This window comes from Podarcis pityusensis, assembly GCF_964106645.2.
Source record: "Podarcis pityusensis genome assembly, chromosome: 4".
Classification (NCBI taxonomy): Eukaryota; Metazoa; Chordata; class Lepidosauria; order Squamata; family Lacertidae; genus Podarcis; species Podarcis pityusensis.
In genome coordinates, this window is record NC_138027.1 from 29,386,868 (window position 1) to 29,407,650 (window position 20,783).

Here is a 20,783-nt window from a genome sequence, read left to right on the forward strand (position 1 = left end):
CAGAAGAATCTCTGGAACATGTATACATCGATAGGAACTGCAAGCCTTGTTGGAAGGGCATGTTGATACTGCTCTTTCTATTAATGAATTAAATGTATTTTCCACCCTTTGTCACAAGATCTCATGGCGGTTCACAGAATAAAATATAAGATAAAAACAACAAGTAATTAATTAAATCAAAAAACAAAACAAAGCAATAACCTTCCCTTTTAAAAGAAGAAACAGGATTTCGCAAAAAACCAAAATCAATTAAATAACAATCACTCCTACTAATGTGGAAATCAATTGAGTTGAGTTAATTTTAATCTGTTTTAGTTTTTTACTGTGTACTTAAATTAGGCTTGTAATTTTATTGCTTATCTTTATGTAAACTGCTTTGAGGTGGGTTTTGTTTGTTTTTTACAATCAAGCAGGATATAAATTTTATGAAACAAACCAACGAACAATTCCATGAGCACTGACCCCTTTGTAACCAAACAACCCCCAAATTTGCACAAGGGGAAGGGGGATCGGAGGGCTTGGCGGAACCCCAGTGTTTGGGAACACCCCAAATGAAGACTAAGCATGCTCTGTAGCCACAGAATGTTGAGCCATAAGACATTTCATAAAATATCAGTAAAACTTTAATGTTCATTGCAGTAAGATGCTAAAACATGCTGGAAATACTTGACAGTGGGTGCCTACCCAGTGGCAGACCTGGGTGTCTCAAATTTCAGTGGCACCCCTGTGTGTGATGCTAAAATCCGGTCCTCCCCCACCCCCCACTTCCATTGGCTGTCATAGTTACAGCACCATCTGCGGTACCCCAGAAGCTCTGTGCCCAATACAACAGAACTGGATGTGCTCCCCATATTCTACCTTTGGCCTGCCTAATCTCTGATGAGAGGCACCTTCCAGAGTGGAAGTGGATGGCGGGGGGGGGGGGAGGGTGGGAAGGCTGTTGCGCAAACATTTTGGCCATGCTAACCTTTGTGCAGTTGGCGGCTCTGGGCTCCAATCCATCCATTGTAACCAGATCCTTCAGCAGGCTAGTTTCTTGGTAACCTTCTTTCACTCCGTCCAGCTTGAAAGTGGCCTGAGGCTTCTCCAGGATCAGCCTGAGGCTGATGGCAAAGCCAGCCATGTCGATGGCAAAGGGCCGGTTAGGGTCAAACACGACCTTCCAGCCCACCACTTTGCCTGCCGGGCTCAGCTTTGGGGACTCGTACCTGAGGCCCCCAGCAAAGGCAACTGGCCAGACGGACACCTTCTTTGTGTAGCGCATCTGCTTGTCAGAAAGAAAACAAAATTGTGATGGCCGTTCCTCTGAGAATTCCTCGAGCATTCCACTTTGATTCCTCCGACTTCCCTTCTATGCACCCACCTTCTGAAAAGCCCGACAGGTTAATGGGCACAGCAATAGCGTTGTAAAAAATGGTAGCACAAACAGCACAATCCTAACCATGTCTACTTGGAAATAAATCCCATTGAATCCAATGGGGGTATGCGCCCAAGTAACTGGGGCTAGGATTGCAGCCTACACTTCATGCTTACTCAGAAATATGCCCCATTGTGTTCAATGGGCGGCAGTGTGCAAAGGATTGCAACTGATGGTTGTGATTGATAATAGTTCTTGCACCTTTATTTTTAGATCTTATTATGATTTACTTGGAAATCGTTAAAATTTGACTGTGTACTTTCTGATGTGTTTTATTTTTATGCCTTTTTATGTTTGGAATTTAGTGATGTATGGAAGTGAGAGCTGGACCATAAAGATGGCTGATCACCGAAGAATTGATGCTTTTGAATTATGGTGCTGGAGTAGACTCTTGAGAGTCCCATGGACTGCAAGAAGATCAAACCTCTCCATTCTAAAGGAAATCAGCCCTGAGTGCTCACTGGAAGGACAGTTCCTGAAGCTGAGGCTCCAATACTTTGACCACCTCATGAGAAGAGACGACTCCCTGGAAAAGACCCTGATGTTGGGAAAGATGGAGGGCACAAGGAGAAGGGGACGACAGAGGACCAGATGGTTGGATAGTGTTCTCGAAGCTACCAGCATGAGTTTGACCAAGCTGCGGGAGGCAGTGGAAGACAGGAGTGCCTGGAGTGCTCTGGTCCATGGGGTCACGAAAAGTCGGACACGACGAAATGACTAAACAACAAATGTTTGGAATTATCTAAATCTTTTCATGTTGTAAGCTGCTTCTGCTAAGGTTTCCAGCAACTGGTATTCAAAAGCATTACTACCTCTGACTGTGGAACTAACCATCATAGCGAGTAGCCACTGATAGCCTTTAAAAAGGGTAGTTGGTAACTATTACTACCCCTTGTAGGAGTAAGTTCCATAGCTGAATTGTGTGAAGAATTATTTTCTTTTGTCTTCCAACCTTAAACTTCACTGGATGACCATGAGGTCTAGTGTTATGAGAGGGGGGAAAATTTGTTCTCTAACCGGTTTCTGTACAACATACACAATCTTATACACTACACAGCATCATAGATTTGTAGAGTCCTGGAATCTTTTGCCTAATGTAGACTCGAACCCACGGCCCTGAGATTAAGAGTCTCATGCTCTACTGACTGAGCTACCCTTCAGGGTACTTCTATCCTGTTGCCTGCTCTCTAAATTAAAAAGCCCCAAATATATTCACCTTTCTACACAGAGGAGTTTCTCCATCCCCTTGATCATTCTGGTTGCCGTTTCCTGAACCTTTTCCAACTCTACAATATCCTTTGGGAGGTGAGATGACCAGAACCGCTGTACACAGTATTCCAAATTTGGCTGTGCGGTAGATTTGTTTCATGATATTCTATTGGCAGTTTTATTTTCAATTCCCTTCCTAATGGTCCCTAGCATGGAACTTGCCTTTGCACAGCTGCTGCAAACTGGGAATAGAAACCGAAGGTCTGTCACTGCCAGCTAGGATGTCATGAGCATGCACATGAAATTCAGATTCTGTACTTCACTTTAAGGTTGTTTACAATGATTTACATTTGCCATTTTGCCACTCATTCACTCAGTTTGGAGAGTGATTGCTCACCATGATCAATTATGAACAAGTTAAAAAGCACAAGGCCCATTACTGATCCTTGGAGGAGGGCCTCCACTTTCTACATCCATCCATTGGGAGAACTGACCATTTATTTCTACTCTCTGCTTACCGATCCACAAGAGGACCTCACTTCTTATTTCATGACTGCTAAGCATAATCAGGTGTCCTTGGTGAGGTACTTTGTCAAGAGTTAGCTAACTGTTGTTTACAATGACTGGCTGAAGCGCTTGAGGATTTCATACAGGCCTCTCTTATTTTTTAGACATGCAGGGGATCCAATCTGGGACCTTTGGGATTAAAAACACGTGCTCTACCACTGAGCTCCAGCACCTCTCATTTGTCATATGGCTGGCATCTCTTCCTATCCACCCAAATAATGCTGTCCACTATGGCTAGGCAATGCACTCAACCAATGTGCCTAAATCATGGACCCCAAAGATCAAACTACCCTAAACTCAAGTCTCATACCTCTTCAAAGAGCTCTAGACTATAGGTGTTGTCGTCATCAGCAAAGTAGACCACACCCTCTGGTGGTGGTGTGGTGCCAAAATTCTCCCTCAGCCAATGCAGTCCAAGATTCCTCTGCAACGTGCCCCTCGGTTTGTGAGATGGGAGCCAGGAAGGGTTCTTCAGACTCTTAGGAGTCTCAACGTTCAGGTGAGTAAAATTGATCCCTGTCTTCTCCAGCAGATTGGATACTAGGTTGGTCCTTCTGGGAGCATCTTCCACCACCACCCAGTGGAGGTTCTGCACGTGGAGGAAAGTATTGGCCAGACGGGTCAGCTCAGCCTTCTGCACTGGCCGGCTGTAGGTAGGGGTGATCACAAAGATGGAAGGCAGAGCCTCTGACCATGGGGGAGGCCTGGAGTACACATAGCTCCGGATTATTTTTGGAGCTGCCCCAACAGCCGGCTGCCGAGCACATGATGAGAGTCCATCCTCCCTCGCGAGCGATGTGCTATTATTGAAGAGAGATTTGGCCGTCACGTTTTCATCTGTTTCCTCTAAGGCAAGTCGAATAGAGAGAATAAATCATAAAACACCCACTGCAGTGCCAACGAGACCTTCACCACATTCACATTTGTATTTCAATTACCCCCGTACACTGTAATTGCTATCGGGGGAAAATAAGCTCTTTGTAAGGCTGGGCCTGGTACACTTACTTCTCAGAATGCTGAGGTAGCGCGTAGTTGGGTACTGATGCCACAATGTAAGAAGAAGACCCCATGGCAAAGCAATCAGAAGTGTAGTGAGAAGGTTACGTCTCCTCAGCATGCTGCAGAGATGTCCCACTGCCCGGGCATCTCCCTACATTTCAGAACAAAGTGGTGGGGAGAGATATAAAAGTGTATGGATAAATATAATGACACTTGGAATGCACTTGTAAAATTATAATTCTTTGTTAATAATTATATACTCGTTGGAATAATAGCATTACTTACTGTATTTTTCGCCCTATAGGACGCACTTTTTCCCCTCCAAAAATGAAGGGGAAATGTGTGTACGTCCTATGGGGTGAATGCAGGCTTTCGCTGAAGCCTGGAGAGCGAGAGGGGTTGGTGTGCACCGACCCCTCTCACTCTCCAGGCTTCAGGAAGCTATCCGCAAGCCTTGGGAGCCCGCGGGAGTTCCCGCCAGGCTCCCAAGGCTTGCGGACAGCAGCCTGCAGCCCGAATCCTGGGGAGTGCAGCAGAGTGCACCCCGGGCTTCGGGCAGATATCTGCAAGCCTGGGGAGACCGGAAGGAGTTCCCGCTGGGCTCCCAAGGCTTGCGGATAGCAGCCTGTTCTGGGGCTGGGGTCTGGGGAAGCTCGGGCTTCCCCCGCCCCAGCCCCGCGCCTGGGGGGGGAAATATTTTTTTTCTTTATCCCCCCCCCAAAAAAACTAGGTGCGCCCTATGGGCCGGTGCGAAAAATACGGTATATACCTAAATACCGTATTGCATTACAGTCCCCCCCATTTATTATTTCATTTGCATTTTCAAAAACAGTAACAGGGAGCATACTTAGCCCCTTCCCTCCCTCTCCCTGTTCCACTTACTACTTCGTACCAAATACAGCATGTATACATATACCATATGGGTTCCCTTCCACCCTTATCCTGGTTCCTTTGCTTTTCTACTACTCTGCGTAATCCACATCTTTTTAATCATCCAATTTGTTATCTATTAAAGACTCTATTTCAACTCTGCTAGATTTACTAAAGTTCTGCTAAGCTATGTATTCGTTTATACTGTTTCTTAAAATATTCAATAAACATTATCAATTCCTCCTTTTTTACTTATATTCATTTCCTCTTATCCTGTACGTCAGACCAGCCAGTTTGGCATACTGAAGCATTTTACACAGCAGTTCTTCCTTAGTGGGTACTATACTTGTTTTCCACCTTTGTGCCGACAAGGTTCTAGCTGCGGCATTGGCGTATAGTGTTTTCTGGGGACCTCCGTTGTTACCATCCCCAAGAGGAAAATCACAGGTGGGGAAAGTTTTCTTAATTATCTTTTAAAAATTCATTATATATAGTTTCTCAATATTCCTTAATTACTTTACAGGACCACCACATGTGGAAAAAAATCCCTCATTTTCATTACACTTCCAACATATACCTTTTTCTTTTTTTATACATTTTTGCCAATCTTGTGGGTGTTATATATCATCTGTGGGTCATTTTCATCATATTTTCTTTTATTGCAAAGCATGTCGTGAAATTCATATTTATTGCCCACAACTTTCCCCATAATTCATAATCAATATTGTGACCCACACCTTGTGCCCACTTAATCATTTCACAAATTCATCGTTAGTTGTATTGTACAGCTGTATTGTATTACGGTTTAAAGCACCTTTTTGTTTTCCTTTTTTCCTTTCTTTTACTTTATTTGTCCACTGAAAATTTTCTCATATGTTTGTGTGTGTGTGTGTGTGTGTATGAGAGAGATTTCTATCCCTGACAATGTGCTCTGTTTGCTCCGAGTTCTGCTATATCCCCACATACTTGGTTTTCTATTCTACTTAGCGAAGGCATATTCCTGAGATCATTCTTTCTAGGTTTTTTAGTAGTAAATGACTCTTTAATCTTTGCACCTAAGGTGTGAATATTTAATGATTGTATTGCTGCCTGCATATGTGTAACCTTGATGACTGAAGGCTATATACTCTATATGTTTCATTTCCATGTAATAAACCATGGGTAGGGAAACAAAGGCACGGGGGCCGGATCTGGTCCAATCGCCTTCTAAAATCGGCCCACGGATGGTCTGGGAATCAGAGTGTTTTTACATGAGTAGAATGTGTCCTTTTATTTAAAATGCATCTCTGGGTTATTTGTGGGGCATAGGAATTCGTTCACCCCCCCTCCAATAAAGTCTGCCCCCCCAGAAGGTCTGAGGGATAGTGGACCGGCACCCTGCTGAAAATGTTTACTGACCCCTGTAATAAACCAATCTTTATTTACATTATGGTGTACAAAGGTCTTTATGGGCATAAGGGTGAAAGATGTACACCAGTTTAAATGGAGGCATGTACTGACTCTATGCAAAATATTCCAGTCCTCTCACAGCTGTATGCTGAAGACGCATGTGTGGTAGGCGTGTATGCGGGTTCAGACATATACCTTGTAAAATGAGACTACAGTTTCAGTCCAATTCTCCATAGAGTTTGTTTATGCAAAGTGACTCTTATCCTTATCCTGCACATGATAATTTCTTTATTTGCCCCTTGAAGTAGTAAGCTTTTGCATATGTAGTCCAGACAAGGGTAAAAAGAAAAACCTGAACATTGTATATAATTTTTACTTGCAAGAGATTTCACTTTTTGGTAAGGGTTTGTAAGTTGGCTGGGTTCCATCCATTGGCCAAAGAAGCAACAGTTGCAATGAATTTGTTTTCTTGCCAGAAAGAACAATCTGCTCCAATTGTCAGTTACCCTAGGATTGCAGAACTGAAGGGGAACTTCACTGGATTTTCCATGGAGGATGCACTCTATTGTTGAAGTAAAGTAAATGCATTTCCTTCTCTTAAGCTTCTTGCTAATGCAGAGGGCCTTGTTTGTGTAGCAATCTAGTCAGCATTTGTTGGTAGCTCTCTAAGTTAACTCCACTCCTAAAAGCTGAGTCATTTTGTTTACTGTTCTGTCTTCTATTTCTTCCCTTCTATCTCCATGCATCCTCTAAATAGTTCCTGCATGAATAAAACCTTTGAATTCCACATACTGATTATTCTAATCTAATCCACCCAAGCTGCAAGGTCTGCTAACACCTCTTGCCTTTCAGAAAGCCTGGCACCATCCACTGGCTGAGAAGGTGCAGCTGTTCCAGTGCTTCTCCACCCCCTTCCTTCACTCTGTATTCCTTTTGTATAATGTCTGTTAGACTGTAAGCCCGACAGTAGGCAGGGTCTTATTTTGTAAGCTTTGTACAATACGTAGAAAAAAGAGAGGCAATTTATAATATTGCTAAATAATGGTGATGAGAATGATATTGCTAGGTATAAGAACTTGCAGGCGACAACATAGTTTTTTTATTTTTGTGAAATCCTAGCACTTTCAGATGCTTTTTGCAAAACCCCGGCTGGATTTTCTGCTATTATCTGCAAGAAACCTGAGACAGGCACTCACACAGAACTGTCAGCTTTTACATTCAGCTCTCTGTGGCATTCACTCTATCAAGAAATACTTGGGAATTATTTCAGTAGTTAGTCCCACGCTTTAACAGCTGCCTTAATACATTTTGCCTCTGCAAAATGTGAGTTTGTCATAGATATTAGGGATGCGCATCAGATTCAGACAAACCCTGAATCCTGAGCTGAAGCTGCTTTGGGAAAGATTCTTGTCTGAAGCAGAATGGGGTCTTTCCAAAGTGCCCCCTGAAGTGAAGCTGGGGCAACCAAAGTGATTTGGAATGCTTTGGATATTCAGGCAAAAGGCTAAAAGTGAAGTCTTTCCTCCCGACTTTGCCATATGAGGAAAACTCTACAGAGATGAGGGAGAGGGTTGGGTGGGAGAGTTGCATTTGGAGCCATTCTCTTGGCTCTCAGATTTGAAGTGCCTGCTGGCTGTGCCTGCCACCCAGTTGCTACGTGAGCACCCAGACCACCAAGTCCAAACTCCAGTAGCAGCTCCCCGAAATGAGCCACCATTAGCAGCAGCTACATTTTACGTTTAAGATAATACTTCATTTTCTTGCTAATTATGCCATTTTAAATGTGCATTCTATATCTGACCTCCTTTAGGAATGTTTCATTTTGAAATGTCTAAGAAAATAGGTAAAGGTAAAGGGACCCCTGACCATTAGGTCCAGTCGTGGCCGACTCTAGGGTTGCGGCGCTCATCTCACTTTATTGGCCGAGGGAGCCGGCGTTTGTCCACAGACAGCTTCCGGGTCATGGGGCCAGCATGACCAAGCTGCTTCTGGCGAACCAGAGCAGCGCATGGAAATGCCGTTTACCTTCCCGCTGGAGCGGTACCTATTTATCTACTTGCACTTCGTGCTTTTGAACTGCTAGGTTGGCAGGAGCAGGGACTGAGCAACGGGAGCTCACCCCATCGTGGGGATTCGAACCGCCGACCTTCTGATCGGCAAGTCCTAGGCTCTGTGGTTTAACCCACAGCGCCACCCGCGTCCCTGTCTAAGAAAATATTTTGTCTTAATTTTGCTGTCTTAAATGTATATTTTGTATTTGACCTTCCACTGTAATGTTTTATTTTGAAATCTTTAAGATAGCATTCTATTTTCTTGTTAATTACGTTGTTTTCATACAATCATAGAATTCTGGAGTTGGAAGGGACTTTGAGGATCATCTATTCCAACGCCCAGCAATTCAGGTATACACAGCTGTCCCATACGGGGATCGAACCTGCAACCTTGGCATTATCAGCGCCATGCTCCAACCAACCGGTCCAAGATCACTGAGTATATATATTTTATATTTGAACCTCTTCTGTAAGAAGTTCTGCTTTATTTTTTAATGTTCTATTTGATGTTTTAATGTAGGCTTGTAAACAACTTTGAGATTTTCCCCTATTTATAAATAGAAATGAAAAATAATGATAATCAGAGGGAATAATCTTACCAGTGTTTTCCAATCACAGCAATGCATCACCTTGATCTGCTCTGCGCTTTTGCTAGTTCTGCTACTGATGCTTGCTTCCTTGGAAAATGCTGGGCATTTAACTCCTTCTCCCTTTGCCAATGCCACACATCCACTCCCATTAAATCAACTCTGCACTTAAGTTTCTGTGGCTTTTAGTGCCAACTGAGCATCAAACAAGCCTGAAGCTGTTTTTCCTTTCCTTATATCTTATAGCCTATCCACCTGTCTTTCTGGTATTTTGCAAGTTACTCTCCTAAAGGCAACTCTACCATGCATGCTATTTTCATGCAAAATTGTTGCCTGCAAAATGTCAGGGATGGGGGAATGACTTCCTTTTAGTTCTCCTCAAGAAAATCAACTTTAAAAAGTACCCAGCACAAAAGCCCCTGCACCAATCCTTTTGAATTATGGCAGCTTTCTTGCTTTGGGACACCTGTCCGATATGTATTATTTTCACACACAATTATTTTCACACCTATTGCCCACAAAACAATAGGGGAATTAAGTTAACTCTTTTTAAAACCACCTCCAAACTGTAAATGCTGCCCTGGCAGGTAAAGCACTGCAGATGTATTTCGGCAGAATTCATCCTCTTAGAAATGCCTGAAAACTTCATCCATTTCTGCCAAAAACAAACAAACTGGTCAATATTTTAATCAGGCAAGAGACATGAAAATGAAACAAATATTGGTCTTAATTCATGAACTGAAATTCAAGCATGAACTAACGGAAAATGGGTGGGGAATCTTTCTTAGCTTGAAGGCCATATTCTCTTGTGGATTTTGCCAGAAAAATCATTGTTTCCTTAGCTACTGGGATGTGATAATGCATCCATACAAAGTACATCCTGACAGGGAGCAAATGTTGAAAACAATGGAGCTTGGGGAGAGGAACAGGTTTGACTCCACACTCCTAGACAGTCCCATGAGTGTAAAAAGTGAACCATTGCCACTCTGTTGCAGCTGAACCAGGGAAAACATGTTTAATAAATCAGCACTCTTATGGTCTGATCCTTAGTTCTGAGTAAATATGCCAGGATTGCAGCTAATTGCCTCTCTCTCTCTGTGTGTACACACATAAATTAAACAATATTTGTTTTTTAAAATATGGATCTCCAAAGAAGTTACTATGCTGGACCATCTTTTTCTTCAAACACTGAAAGCATAGGATTCCCATCTTCTTTCTTCTGTACTAATGCTATTGACACCTGAGCAAGAGGCAAAACTTCAGCGGGTGAAGCTTTTCCCTTAACTGAATTCCCACTCTAGAAAAAGGCTCAGATGTGGCAGCAGTTTTGCCTGTCATAAAGGTGCCAAAAGGCCCTGATGGAAAGAACCCAGCAAGTCTAACGAACTGTCAGCTCTACGTGCAAACAAGCAACGGACATCTTCCATAATCAGTCTCATAATTACATTCAGTTACCTAGTTCCGGGTAGAGGAACAAAAACAGTTTCGGCAGTGTGTCAAGTTTGTTTGTTCTTTTATGAAATACTTTCAAGTTAGCCAGCAAAAGCAGAACACTGGAAGCAGTAGCTGCAAGAGCAGACTGATAGGCAGGAACAGAGTAGCTACGTCATAATCCTGTCAGCCATTTCCAATCCCTCTCTAGGATCGCAGTTTTGCTGATCAAGGCTGACAGGAATCCAGGAACATCTCAGGGACCGCAGGTATCCCACCCCTGAGTCAGAGCTGTGATTCTCCTGTCCCTGCCTGCAATATGTAACTGCTGACAGTTTTGAAATTTAGGAGAAAACCCTATTCATAATAACGGCACTCCTTCCCTTGCTAGGCGAGCACACCTCATCAGCCATGCTGCAAAATGACTCACCAGTTATCTGTCACAACAGAGGGCATGCCTTGACACCAATGGCTTTGAGGAAGAGAGTCTAGCTGGCAGGTTTATTTAGCCCCCTGGCCTTCCTGGGATCTGCCAGGAGTTGGTGTCCTCTGAGATGCTCCTCAGGTGCAGAGTGTATACATTTGGCACTTCCTTGCAGGCCTTCTTCCACATTCCTGTCTGTCAGGGGGGGACGGTGCTTTCTCTGGAGGCCTAAGCAGACACAGACCTCATTAGTCACAAAGCAAAGTTTCTCACCTGCTTGGAAGAAATACGACCGTGGCCGTTCCTGATACGAAAAGCTCAACTACAAGTATTTCATTTGAAAAGCTGATTCACATACTTACCAGGCATCTTCGTGAGTCCCTGTGCTACAGCCATACGTTTACAAAGTCAATTACGTCATTGCTTTTAAAAAAACAAAAACTGTTGCTAAAGGGTTGGATTTTTTTTTTTTTTAAATAGCTCTATCTTGTTCTCTCTAGGCTGAGTACATACATAGGTGCTTCAAGCCTTTCCTCAGATGACAGGTTTAACTTGAGCTCTGAATCTTTTCTGATTTAGCAACATGCTCCTGGAACTGTGATGTTCCTAGTAATCTACATGAGGCCTTGCCAGTGCAGCATAAAACATATTATTCCTGCTTGAGCCTTGGGTAGAATGTTTCCACAAACCAGAATTGAACTGGCCTTTTGTGCTGGAGTGTCGCATAGCTGACTCACATCAGTTTGTTCTTCACCACGAGTCCAATCTTCACTTTACATGTGCACAGCTAGTCTTCCTTCCAGTGTTTAATTAGTGTTCTTTCCAAAGTTTACAGTGACATTTGAGAAAGACCAAGCAGTCATCATCAGTCTAGTGCTCCAATTGATGTCAATAATTTTGCCATTTTACCCCATCGTATAAAAAGGGAATGTTCTGAATGGGAAGGAGAGCACTTTCACCATGACGACACACCTTTGCCAGCATGCGCTCACACCTCAAGAATATAAGGGTCATCCTACTAGATCAGACCAAAGGCCTATCTAGTCCAGCATCCTGTTCTCACAGCTGACAACCAGATGCCTATGGAAACTCCACAAACAGGATAGGAGGACAAATACTCCCCCCCCCCACTTGTTATGCCTAGCACCTTGTATTCAGAGGCACACTGCCTCTGACACTGAAGACAGCACAAAGCCATCATGACTGGTATCCATTGTTAGGCTTATTCCCCATGAATCTGTCTAACCCCCTTTTCAAGCTCTGGAAGTTGGTGGGCATTATTACTCCTTCTTGTGGGAATGAATTCCATAGTTAAATGATGCACTGTGTGAATAAATACTTCTTTTGTCTGCTGTCAGTCTTTCAGCATTCAGCTTCATTGGGTTTTAGTGTTACAGAGAGGGAGAAAAACATCTCTCTCCATTCATAATGCTATACACCTTCAGGTCAGCTCTGGGTGCCCAGTGTGTTCTTGTGCTGTACCGCCCCTAATATTCCACTTTAAAACCTGGGAATGGAAAAATGCCATGAGAAGTTTTGATAGTTAATGGCGTTCTGCAAAAACTCAAGCAACTTTTGTTAGGAGTTTAGAAGAACTGTGAAGGGCAGTGACATATAATAAAAACAGATGAATGGAAAACAATTAATGCAAATTAGGCACTGGGAGACGTAGAGAATGACTAAAGAACTATATGCAACAGGGAAAGATCCACAGCTGGCAGGGGAAAATGCTATTGTGAGTGTGCATTTAAATCTACCAGGGACAAAAGAAATCCGAACAATGATGTAACTTGTTCTCATTACTAGAAGCAGAGGGCAAAACGGTTAATAGTGAGCAGCGAAAGCAGTTGTGTTTAAAACAGATTCCCAGATTAATTATCTGGGAGTGGGATGATGCATTCATGACACATAATGATGATGAACTACTTCCTGTTCCAACTGTATCAAGGGACAAACACAAACAGATTTAAACGAGCCAGCCTGGATAACTTGTTCCAAATCATATTTTGGATCTCTGAATACAACACATGCACAGAATAGAGCAGTTAACACAACATTTTCACCCGGCCCCTTTACTTTTTCTTGCAAAGACCCATATCACTGGGACACGTGCTCACATGGCAACATCCCTTTAATTAACATGGTGTCAGATTTGTAATGTCTGAATGCACTAGACACTTTCTAGAGGGCTTTGCTCAGGAGCAATGAAATAACAGCAACCAGGGGCTGCTTTTTTTGACCTTTTCAAATGCTGCTCTAAAAACTATGATTTCAAAAGTACACCTACAGGACTCAAAGGATGAACAAACCAGTGTTTGGAAACACATCACGCAAGTATACTGGTCAGGTAGTCACAATTGGTTACATCTGGGTGGCCACTTACACAGAGTCAAAAAATGTGAACTACATCACCAAAAAGAGACAAAAATGGGGCAGATGTGCATGACATTTGCCTATACACTAGTATTAATAGTTTAAATGAAGCTTGTAAATGTTGGAACGGCTCTGAAAACTAGGATCAGAAATGAGCTCTCATCACTCCCTGTTCCCTTTCATCACCTTTCTTCTTTTCTGAGGTTTCCTCTTCTCAGCTCCCATATCTGTTAATGCCTGCTTCAGAACTTCATTCCTAACCACCTATAACAACATTCACTGGCCGAATGATGGATGCCTTCAATATGCTGCCTAAGATCCTTGAGCCGATTTCCAATTATACATGTCTCGCTTTAATTTCAGTCATCCATCATCCGTTTTCCTTTTATATAGAGATATCTAAAGGAGAGCTTCATAATTAAAAGTTTGAGACGCAGACTTTGAAACAGATGCTTCCCCTTTAACTTAAGTGTTCCTGTCGTCTACGCAACCAGCTAATAATTGTGCATGGGGGTTATGAGTCAGAAGGATTGGCTAAATAAGCATGGGGAACCTGTAGTCCTCCAGATGTGTTGGCCAACATCTCCCATCATCCCAGCCCAGTGGTCAAGCTGTCTGGGGCTGATGGGAGATGACTATAGTCCAGCATCATTTGGCAGACCACAGGTTCCCATCCCTGTATCCAAGGAAAGCAAGTACTGGTTTCAAGTCAAAGAGGTAAAATGAATATAATTTTGTATGTGAAGAAGAAGAAGAGGAGGAGGAAGAGGAAGAGGAAGAGGAGGAGGAGGAGGAAGAGAAGGAGAAGGAGAAGGAGAAGGAGAAGGAGAAGCAGAAGGAGAAGGAGGAGACTCTTGGAATTAGCAGCCATTCAAAGATTGTTGACAGTGTGAACAAGCATGCTTTAGATCTGTCATTCTACACATATCTGCCCATATCTTTACAAGCAAAATCTCTCCATAGGAAGCAGATTTGCATATCCATCTACGTGGAGCCCCAAGAAAAAGCACAGAGCACAACCTTCCATTTCACATGCTACACTCGGCAGGTTCGTTTTGAACAGTTAAGTATGATACTCAAATTATGGAGCAATTAATTTTAACCAGCTGCAAAGGTAAAGGGTGTGACAGCCTGTATACATGCCAGACAAAGGATTATCTCTCCATAAAGAAATCTGGCCATGTGACACAATTGGCCACATATATTTGTTAGTTTGTCCCTCAAAGCCGGTTTCTATAAAAACTTTATTGGATAAGACATGATGTTATATACCCGTATTTTTCACTCTATAACACGCACCCGACCATAACACGCATATAGGTTTAGAGAAGGAAAACAAGAAAAAAAATATTCTAAACGAAACAGCGGATGTATGATTTTTGTGGTTCATGCTGTGGCCACAGACATGTGATCTGACGGCAAGTTTGGGGTAGCCCAATGCAAAAATCCTGAGGATCCATGTGGATCCATGCTTTGTAACCACGTTTTTGCACCACTGCAGCCCCAGGCAACAGTGGGTGCGTGATTTTTTTGGTGCAAGCTGTAGCCATGGACATGCTATGTGATCTGATGGTGAATTTGGGGTGACCCAGTGCAAAAATCCTGAGGATCCATGTGGATCCATGCTTTGTAACCACGTTTTTGCACCACTGCGGCCCCAGGCAACAGTGGGTGCGTGATTTTTTTGGTGCAAGCTGTAGCCATGGACATGCTATGTGATCTGATGGTGAATTTGGGGTGACCCAGTGCTGAGGATCCATGTGGATCTGTGCTTTGTAACCACGTTTTAAGTGCGGAGGGAAGGAAAAGGATGGAGAAGGATGCTGTTAATAATGCAGAAGAGGGGTATAAGAGGAGAAGGCTCCTCTATTCTCCCGCTTTGCTCCTTTAAAGCAAGCAGGCTCTCTGTCCCTCTCTCCTCCCCACTCAGCGGCTCTTCTCCCGCTTTGCTGTTTCAAAGCAAGCCACGGAGGAGGGAAGGAAGGGGAACCATGGATCCTCTGCTCACGACTGCACCAGATCCCCCCGCCATCCGTAGGCATTCGCTCCATAACATGCACAGACATTTCCCCTTACTTTCTAGGAGGAAAAAAGTGAGTGTTATGGTGCAAAAAATACGGTAAATATGTGGTTCTTTTAATTGTCTTTTTTTGTCAACTTTAAACCTTTTTTCGACCTTTTTGAGGTGACGAATTCTTTTTTTCCTTCTCTTTTGTGCTTTATTTTGTTATACTTACCTTTACTGTATGATTGTATTTTAAACTAATAAAGATTTATATTTTTTTAAAAAACAAAACAAGCAAACAAAAACAAAGCCGGTTTCTGTAATCGTTGGCTCCGGTGAGTAGGCCTTGGCAGCTGGGTTGCTGTCCAACTGCTAGCTATTTCCATTCTAGCTGCGTATATGAAATTGGCCCATACAGGGGGAGATGACTGGGATGGACGCTCTGATGGTGGCGTTGAGAAGGAAAGGGGCTTTAAACCTCCAACTGCTGCTTATCTGGATTAGGCCCTTGCGCATAGTGTTTATACTGGAAAGAAACATCCCCTTAACAGCAATGGAAGACATCCTAATGCAAAAAACACATTTGGATGGCCAGTCTTTGCTGTGGCAGGCAAAGTTCCCAAACTGGATCATTCATATATGGACATATATATGAGCCTCTCTCTTTCTTCCTCAGGGTGAATGGAGCCAAAATCACCTCTCACCAGTGTAACTACAACACTTAGGTCAAATTCACCTCATACTTTTAAAGCATGTGGCTTTCCCCCCAAATAATCCTGAGAACTACACCCTAAAGAGCTACAATTCCCAGCACCCTTAACAAACTACAGTTCCCAGGATTCTTTGGGGGGAGCTATGCGATCTTCGGGAGGGGAAAAACACCTTTCTATCTGTACGTAGAAAGTGATTTTGGCTCTGATCACACTATGAAAGCAAGAAACAACCCTCCCTTCTCTGCATTAAACCTTCCCTGAAAGGATCACACACAAGCACATGCTTAAGTACACACCCCTCTGATTAAAGTTCAAATTTAACACACAGCTGTATGTTTTATATCAAACAAACATCTCGCTTTGCTCTCAGAGGGCAGTGAATCTGGGTCAGGCTGTAAATGCTTTATCACATATTTGTAGCCAGGTGTGTGACGATGCCAAGAAAGAAATAGGAACATTAATTTCAAGAGTGGGATTATTAAGGCCCTTTTCTCTATGCACCAGGCATGTGGTTGGTGTGCAGATCTGTGTGAAGTCTGGAAGGGAATTTGAAGTTTTTTGGTTGGTGAGATTCACACAAATATCTGGTGCCCCTTACGTTACCTTTAATGCAAACTGATAGGCAGGAACTGCAGTCCAGGAATACATTGGGGGCCAGCTTTTCTAATCTTCCTACATCCCTCTAAAGAGAACCAAACCAAACCTAGGAGAAGAAAAAGAGGAAGGAAGTTTAATAAAAGTTTTGCCACGCTCATGAAAACCAATTATTTATTTTTGCCACAGAGTATTTAATTGCAGAAAGATAAAATATGTTTTCTTTCCTTAAAAATGTTGCAATCTGTGTCTTTCAAAGGGAGAGTTTAAATCTATGACCCTTAATGATGACTGGAAGATCTGCACTCAAGTGTATTAGGCTGGTTGAGACAGTAGGTGAGGTTGGAGGTGGACTTTCTGCTATGTGCTCATTCCAGTGGTGGAAATGGCATTGGGCAGGATCTCAAACATAGGAGGGACCCCCATATGAGGTCTGGGTTGGTTGGCAAGGAAAAAATAGTTATATGAAAAGGAAAGTTCCTGGATGCCAAGATCCATGCTTGGGGCAAGGACTCTTTGGGGAGAGAACCCCAGCAGAGATTTAAAATCACAAAATATGCAGCAAAGTAAAGCGTGGAAATACAGGCTGTTAGACCTTTACAATATGCCCTTGTGAGTTCCTTCCAAAGTTTCCCTCTTCCCCCAGCATAGAAAAAGACCACACATTTGGTAAGTTAAAAATGGCTTACTTAATAACTCAGATTCATGCGCTTTTCCATATAGAAGTCAGAAAAGCTGCACAGGCAGTAAAACTCGTCTTAGTTACTGTGGTGAAAGAACCTGAATTATTGGTATAGGAACACAAGCATGGCTTGTGAAAGCCATGTGGTCTGAGCTGCAGCAACCATCTCAGATCTCCTCACACATTGAGCTTCTCTGGTAGACTGAAGGAACAAAGACTTGATTGCACAGCCCCTCCCAAGGTGAGCTAAGTCTGGCAGGACAGCTTACTTTATGGTCTTAACCCCTTCATGCATAAGATTTAAGCATGTTGGTTATATGAGTCTAGTTATTCCACAGTCTGGAGGTGACACACCAACCTAAGTGCATTTTCCCTGCCACTTTCCTAATCGCAAAAGACATTTTTAAAAAATAATTGGACTGGTAGCGCTTGGGCAACAGAATGCTTTAATCCACTTTCATTGTGAAAACCTAAACTTCCCACTATCCACCTCACAAAGCTATGACAGTCTGGAGGTACCCTCTAGCATCCAGAGACTCAAACCAGGTTTGGACGTATCCTTAGTGAGCTGTCTAGGTCTGTCGATACTCAGGCCTCAGAGCCATGGAAAACCAGTCCCTGTGATTGGCAGCCTCTGTATAGGCCAGGCCTGTACTGGCCAGAAGAACAAGAACAAGAACAAGAACAAGAACAAGAACAAGAACAAGAACAAGAGCAACAACAACAACAACAACAACAACAACAACAACAGGATATTGGGCTTCTGTCCAGGCCTGATCAACATATCAGTGGCCTTTGCCCACTGTACATCCGATTCAGTCCTAGTTTAGCACAGACCCTGCTCAAGTCAAGTTCTAGCGCCAGACAGCAAGGCTCTTCCTGGGCCTGGTTTCAAGTCCAGCCATGCATGGCCCAGCCCTGACATTCAGATATGTACCACATGAGTATTTTTGCTTTTAAAAAAACATAACAGGGCAGGCAAATAACCTGCCCATCTGGCCTTAACAACAACACTGGAAAACTTGGAGAAGTGACTCTTTTTTCCTTTCTTTTTCTTTTAACAGGAAACTGTGCTGGTGAGTACAGATGTGTCTGCCTTAAAATTTGTCACCAGTTGGTGAAACAAAGTCAGTATTACAAGTCCCAAGCCCGGATGCACGAGCTGCAGTCAGCTGCATTTCACAGGCAAGCGTGCATTTGCGGGCCTGTGCCAGAAAGGATCTATTCAGATCTGCGCAAATGAATCCCGCACTCATTCGGTGCCTTGTAAACATGCACAGAAATTTGCCGCAGCTCGATGTGCCGGTTGCTTCCTGCTCTGCGGCTTCTTTCCCCCGGCAGCCCATAAACACCCTGAGAAAGTCCATGCAGATTTCATGAGTTGTTGGTGCTGGAAGATGCAGGCAGAAGGCAGAGCGGGGAGCCTTTCCTCCATTATTGATGAGGCTGACCTCTCTTCAGACAAGGGATGCATAATTCATGCCAGCTCGGGTGTCTGTGGTGCTCGGCAGCTCTTCTTTCTGCTCCCTGAAATCAGGAGGAACGTCCTGTTGCCCATTGCCACCCTCCTCCCTCCACATCCCACTTGGAAGGGAAGGGCCATAGCTCAGGGGCAGATCATGTGCCCAGCATGTAGAAGGTCCCAGTTTCAATCCCTGGCATCTCCATCCCTGTCTGATATCCCAGAGAACAGCTGCCAGTCAGTGTAGACAATACTGAGCTAGATTGTCAGGGAACTGCCATCGGAACAGGGAAGGGAGGGAGAGGGACGGTTGGGATACAGGGAACCTTCGAAAATCTTGCGAAGCAGTTCCTCTTCCTGCGGTGGGGAAAGCCACACCTCCAGTGGGGAAGAGGGGAAGGGAACAGAGGATGCTGCTGGGAGTCCCAGCGCCGCACCTCTGAGGGTGGGGAAAGCCACACCTCCAGGGTTAAAGAGGGGAACGGGCTAGAGGATGCTGGTGGGAGCCTCAGCACCACTCCTTGCCAAGCCGGCCAGGGGGGAAGCACGCCTCTTCCGTCGCCCACTTGTGTAAAAACGCAAAGAGGTGTAAAACGCAAAGAAGGAAGGAAAAGGCTGGGGGTCACTAAGCTCTTATGTTGGGGGAGGACACAGAAACAACCACTCCCAGATTCTGCTAGCGATTGAGGCAGACATGAACTTGTGGTTCTGCGCTGTAAATAGTTTTGCACCATAATAAAACCTGTAAAAGACAGGTCGGAGTCCTGACTGGTTACTCGCGAGCAACCACCATTGCCATCTGACATAGACGGACTAACGGTCTGACTCAGCATAAGGCAGTTTCCTACTATCTCAGAACAAACAGATGTTGTGATATGTGATCAAGTACAGAATTTGCTATAGATCTGTAACTTTTCACCCCCAGACTGCTTCAAAATACCCAGGGTTTATTTTTTTTCTATTTAAAGTGTTTTCCTCATGCCACGAAAGATGCCATCATTACTGAGCGAGAGTTGTGTGCATTCCAGATATCTCTTTGGCCGAGTAATGCTCGCTATCAGGATATTGTGTTTCCCCCAGCAGCTACACAGCGGTGTTTTTATTACTGGGGGGAAAGCAATTGTCTCTGCTCCTCTGCTGTTAACATCAGTTGCAACGGCAAAGGCTGTGTGAGATACAGCTGTGCAGATGTCATATGTACCTGCTGGAGAGTGCCTGTGAGGAGCACAACAGTTGTGTGATTCTCCACCCACCCACCTGTATCTTGAAGTGGTAACGTCACAGAATTGTGTCACATTTTCTGTGCCCCCCCGAAATTGGTAGGTCAGCCCATAAATACACAACTGAGGCATGTGTGTGTGAACAAGTCCTGGAAAATCCATTCACAGGATATATATTATCTACTTTATTTGTCTTGTTTATATCCTACTTTTCCTCCAAGGAGCTCAAGGTGGTGAATGTGATTCTCTCCATCATTTAATCCTGACAACAATCCTGTGAGGTAGGCTAGGCTGAGAGGCAGTGGCTGGCCCAAGGTCACTCAGTGAGCTTTGCGGCTGAGTGGGGATTTGAACTCTGGTCTTCCAGGACATAGTCTGCAAGGGCTACACCGGCTACAAAACGAGGTTACAAAGCTGGTGTTTGGTCTATGGTTATTTGAGCCTTGGTGGCTCACGCCTCCACATGCCACAGGAAGCTTCCATGAAACAGCTACCCAGCCTGATCACGTTCTGGTAACTCTGAAAATTGTGGCATGGAAGGTTGCATTGTCACAGGAAAATGGTAAAATGCCAATAGAGCATCAGATCCAAGGCAACCGAGTCAATAGATCCCAAACCTTTCCCACAATGGACCACTGGAAAACACTTGGGGGTCTTGGTGGACCACTTAAATGATTTTTTTCCCTGCAGCTTGTAGCATTTGTAATATGCTGGGCTACATTCCATGCGGTTTTTAATTGTATTTTTTATCGCCACTTTCATTTCTTAAATTGTATTTTACTGTTTCACA

The 20,783-nt window shown here is 43.8% G+C and overlaps 1 protein-coding gene across 2 annotated transcripts in view; it reads right to left on the bottom strand.

Annotated features, from left to right (window-relative positions):
* LOC308476517 (galactosylgalactosylxylosylprotein 3-beta-glucuronosyltransferase 1-like) overlaps positions 1-20,783 on the bottom strand; it is a 62,711-nt gene that overhangs the window by 18,018 nt on the left and 23,910 nt on the right. Inside the window, exons 2-6 of one of the 2 annotated variants that reach the window (XM_081004201.1) lie at positions 16,639-16,738; positions 10,951-11,172; positions 4,199-4,343; positions 3,504-4,039; positions 968-1,264 (exon numbers count right to left, since the gene is read on the bottom strand). In XM_081004201.1, coding sequence (XP_080860327.1) covers positions 968-1,264; positions 3,504-4,039; positions 4,199-4,310 — 945 coding nt within the window. In that variant the 5' untranslated portion in view covers positions 4,311-4,343; positions 10,951-11,172; positions 16,639-16,738. The remainder of the gene's footprint in view (positions 1-967; positions 1,265-3,503; positions 4,040-4,198; positions 4,344-10,950; positions 11,173-16,638; positions 16,739-20,783) is intronic. The other variant, XM_081004202.1, reaches the window with a different exon arrangement.